General features: G+C 38.6%; 1 protein-coding gene across 1 annotated transcript in view; it reads right to left on the bottom strand.

Annotated features, from left to right (window-relative positions):
* Positions 1-2,074: 2,074 nt before the first annotated feature.
* The window catches only part of LOC106477280 (epoxide hydrolase 1-like), a 4,969-nt gene continuing 1,805 nt past the window's right edge, over positions 2,075-5,238 (bottom strand). The window contains exons 3-4 of the mRNA XM_013937869.2: positions 3,314-3,482; positions 2,075-2,232 (exon numbers count right to left, since the gene is read on the bottom strand). Coding sequence (XP_013793323.2) covers positions 2,075-2,232; positions 3,314-3,482 — 327 coding nt within the window. The remainder of the gene's footprint in view (positions 2,233-3,313; positions 3,483-5,238) is intronic.

Below are 5,238 nucleotides of genomic sequence, written 5' to 3'. Positions count from 1 at the left end.
ACAGTAGAGGGAAGATGACTAGATCAACACCACCCACAAACAGTAGAGGGAAGATGACTAGATCAACACCACCCACAAACAGTAGAGGGAAGATGACTAGACTAACACCACCCACAAACAGAAGAGGGAAGATGACTAGATTAACACCACCCACAAACAGAAGACGGAACCACCCACCGCTAACTCTTGGGCTATACTTTAACAACGAATAGTTAGATTGACCGTCACATCATATCCCCATGCTTGGTGAAGGGATTCGAACTATTGACCCGTTAATTGCAAGTCGAGTTCCCTAACTACCTGGACCACTAACCTGGAAGAAAGATCCTAACTACCAGGACCACTAACCTGGAAGAAAGATCCTAACTACCAGGACCACTAACCTGGAAGAAAGATCCTAACTACCAGGACCACTAACCTGGAAGAAAGATCCTAACTACCAGGACCACTAACCTGGAAGAAAGATCCTAACTACCAGGACCACTAACCTGGAAGAAAGATCCTAACTACCAGGACCACTAACTTGGAAGAAAGATAAACACTTCGTATTATATTGAAATACATTTACTGATATGAACGAACAGAGTAAATCGACAAATTGTTTTTAGCAGGAGGGTGAAGATAAAATTGAAACCCCCGTCCCCTAAACGAACGACAGATTATCGTAAGTTTCCAAACGTACAGAGTATACTGAAAGAAGAACTTCCCCCCCCCCAATACGAACAGTGCATGCAGCCGAGAGCCAAATATAATTAGGTTTTTTTTTGTTAAATTTTAAATATAAACAAGGTGAGAGAGAAACATACAAAAAGGTCACATGCTTAGGGAGGCCAATTATAGAAACCTTTTAAAAGTGGTTCCTATGTAACCTCTACAGCTTTGTCTGCTACCTTGGATCACTTAAGAGCTTAAAAGATTTACAGAAAAATAAGTCAAAAAAAGTATCTACAACCTTAACGTATGGCTAGCTTATGTTACAACTTTATAGTCGTCATGTGAGCCCCCAAACCCGTGGTTAAGTTGGAAGTCCGAGGACTTATAAACGCTCTAAATTGGATTCAGTGACTCGGATATCATAGTCTGGCCTTTTATCTACTCTGTACAATACACTACACCTAGGGATAATTATCCGAAAGAACGAGAGAAGTTATTAGGTTTAGCGTATATAGTCTTAGTTATTGACCTTGAAGTTTCAAGCAGCTAATTCCCAGACGATTTATTTTTCTGTCATTAATTGCAAAGATGTACAGTATGCTATATATGTGCTCTGACCACCTCGGGTATCAAAACTTCTCTGGTCTGTATATTATCCACAGGAAAACTGGAAGTTCGTGAATTCTGAACCATAGTCTTCTTTCGGTGTCAAATTGTCGTTTAAAATTAGGACTAGTTGCGTGTTTGTTGTCACGGCTATGTGTAACATTTATTTACAAGTTTATTTTCATTTGACATATCCTGAAATATGGCTTAAGCCTGAAGTGTCAGAATAAAGTCACGACATCTCTGGTTTCCAATTACTTTCAACAATATGTCACTTCAAATGATGACCATAAAGCCAGAGGTCATGTTTGAGCTTGTTGAGGGATACATAATTCCCCAAATATAGTTTTACTCACTTTTGTAATATCACACTATAATGTGAGGTACGAATCAAGCTGGTGAGGCCCGACCAAGTGAGATAACTAGACTACATGACCTATTAAGGGAAACTGTAATGATGTTAAAAAGTTAAGCCTAAAATTACACTCCGTGAAGTGTGAACAACAGATCTGGTAAAATAACAAAAGATAAATAGTGTGAGTGGTAAATAATAGTATTGGGGAGCCTATGTAAACTCAAAAAGTCCCCCACTCCAAGAAAGAAAAAACAAAACAACATGAACTTTGAGCTAATGAATGGTTTTGTAAATCTTTCAATACATTCCATGCTACAACAATTTGTTTCGTTAAGGGCAAGATGACGAAACTCTCGAACTATTTCTACTCTCGTTAGCATACTCTTATTTGTAACAAGTTAACCTTTCGGTTTCAGTGCAACCTTTGATGCACTAAACATAGGATATAAAACGTAAAGTTTATAAACGAAAGATATAACAATACTTTTTTGGATACACTGCAGAGATCACCGTGGATATGGCACTCCCCCAATCTCCACCTTGAACGTAAAATTTAGGGAAACCCAGCCTGTCCATCAACTTAACAAACACTCGTGCTGCGTCTGCCATGGAAAATCCTAAATACACAAAAATAAAAATAATTATACTATTACATATTATACTTGAGTTTGTTTGCAGAGGATACTACTATTAAATATTTACAGATCAGAAAATGAATTGACATCTCCCTCTGCAGGTAATGTGTTGAATTAACACGCAGCTCGTGGTAGTCTCGACATCTCCCTCTGCAGGTAATGTGTTGAATTAACACGCAGCTCGTGGTAGTCTCGACATCTCCCTCTGCAGGTAATGTGTGTTGAATTAACATACAGGTCGAATGTGTTGAATTAACACGCAGCTCGTGGTAGTCTCGACATCTCCCTCTGCAGGTAATGTGTTGAATTAACACGCAACTCGTGATAGTCTCTACATTTCCCTCTGCCGGTAATGTGTGTTGAATTAACACGCAGCTCGTGGTAGTCTCGACATCTCCCTCTGCCGGTAATGTGTGTTGAATTAACAAGCAACACTTATAGAACGCGTTTTTCGTGCAATAGGACACGAACCATGAAACCGTCGGATTAACATTTCGGGTCACACTTACTACATGGCCACGCTCGTACTGTAACATTTATGAACATCAGTGTTTCATCAGGTTAACGGGAATCGTTTGGTGAAGGGTAACAAACATGACGCTCAAGCAGACTGAACATGCGCAAAAACAGCGTCACTATTACGTAATAATAAAAAAACTAAACAAAAGTAGAAAAAAATCTGCGCCATCTAAATGATAAACAATGCGAAACCATATATAGGAAGAACATCATTATTACGTCACAATAACAAAACCAAAACTTAACTCATTCAAATATGAGAAAAGTCGAGAAAAAAAAAAGAGAAAAATAAGCAATTTTTTGTGTTATCCGCAAATAAAAGTTTCGCTTTTTAATTTAACAAACTTTTTCCTTAAATAGATTTTTTAATTGAAAGCAACATAATCAAGGAGAACACTAGGTGGAGTTGCTCCTACAGAATTTATTCATTCCAAATTCTCGTCTTTTTTTTTTCATTTATAGATATAAGTATAATAATTACATACCACACCTTATTCAAAACGTTCACAATTATGACATTTTTTAAACACAGGTGACCACTCACCTGGTTGATGTGGAGCTTCAGAATAACCATATCCTGGTATCGAAGGGCAAATCACTTCAAACACGAAGTCTCTATCCCCACTCGGGGTGACAAGAAGTGGTAGTATCTTGTAAAATTCGACAACAGATCCCGGCCAGCCGTGAATTAGCATTAGCGGGAGTACCTTCATCTAAAGAAAAAAAACAAACTACATTACCCTAATAAAGTACGATAAAGCAAGCGGGAGTATCTCCATGTTAGGCCTAGCATAATCTAAAGGTTAGGGCGTTCGATTCGCAATGTAAGGGTCGCAGGATCGAAACCCGTTACCAAAAATGTTAGCCCATTTAGCCATGGGATCGTTATAATATTTCAGTCAATCCCGCTATTTGTTAGTTAAGAGTAACCCAAGAGTTGGTAGCGGATGGTGTTGACCAGCTGCCTTCCCTCTGGTCTATCACTTCAAGACCAGGGACGGCTTGCGTAGAATACGAGATTTAATAGATAAACCATCTAAACAAAAATGTTTGTGTTATAGCAAAACCACATTGAGTTATCTGCTCTGTCCACAGCGAGGATCGAACCCCGGATTATATCGTTGTAGACTTCTCGCTGTCCCACTGGGGGACTAAACAACGATAGAAATGTATGGAATACCTAAAGACAGAGAATGATCAATAATCAGTGTATCATAACTTCTTTGACTCGCAAGTGAGAAGAATTTAAAAAAGTGTGGATTCTTTTCGCTCAGGCATGGAGGTCAATTTATATATATATATATAATTGTACTGGAACAGTTTAATTAATAACGGCAACTATATATTTTTCAGTTAAACGTCTTCCAGTTTCCCCCCAGTGGCACAGCTATAAATGCTAGAATCCGGGTTTCGATACCCGTGGTGGGCAGAGCACAGATAGCCCATCGTGTAGCTTTGTGCATAACTATAAATAAACAAACAAGTATTTTTCAACTGAACGGGACGACCTTAAATGCTAGAAAAAAATTTTTAGCTCACCTTCTGTTCATTACGTTTCACTGATAAAAATGTTTTGTGAATTTTAAGTTGGGCCTTTTTCTGTTTTCGTGACTTTCACACTCCAGAAAGTTGAAAGGAAATTATAACGGGTCTTCGCGAATTCAACTTTCTATGGCCTCATATTTTTGTAATCATTACAAGTTCTTCCCTAGCGTTTCTTATATCAGATATTTTGATACCTTATGTGGCATATCGCTTAACTATCAGGTCAGTCACAGCTCTCCTTAATTTACAACTGATAGCCACTGGAAGGACAACCAATCAAGCAGCAACCGCCGGCTACACACTTAACGAATAAAAGGGACTGACTGTCACGATTACAACACTCCACAGTTGAAAATGTGGATCAAACTTTGGACCTTTCGATCCGCAGGCCTGACCGGCCAACCAAAATTTCAACCTCAAATGTTTAGCAGTGAAAAATATTTCTTACGAATTTTTTTAAATTATAATTATTTATATTTCCTTAACTCGGTCTTCACATTTATTTGTTTCGAAAATTATCACAAGGCTACACAGCCGTCCATATCTTGGAGCTGATAAACGAGAACAGTGGTCCTTAAAGTGGTCAGTAGATAGGTTGTACAAGTTGAGAAATGAAGCGGTAGTATAGTGTATCGATCCCACTGTGGATCGTCGAGACAAAAAATCTGGTGGTCCAAGAATAAAAAAAAGTTTGAAAACCATACGACTAGAAGAAAAAACGTAGTCAAAATCACCCAATGCTCAATTTTAGGCTACTCTTGTCCGACCGAAAATAGTCCATATCACCCAATGCCCAATTTTAGGCTACTCTTGTCCGACCGAAAATAGTCAAAATCACCCAATGCCCAATTTTAGGCTACTCTTGTCCGACCGAAAATAGTCAAAATCACCCAATGCCCAATTTTAGGCTACTCTTGTCCGACC

Source organism: Limulus polyphemus, unplaced genomic scaffold, assembly GCF_000517525.1.
Source record: "Limulus polyphemus unplaced genomic scaffold, Limulus_polyphemus-2.1.2 Scaffold13897, whole genome shotgun sequence".
Classification (NCBI taxonomy): Eukaryota; Metazoa; Arthropoda; class Merostomata; order Xiphosura; family Limulidae; genus Limulus; species Limulus polyphemus.
The sequence above is the reverse complement of the archived record's forward strand: the minus strand, read 5'-3'. Positions and strand labels throughout refer to the sequence as shown.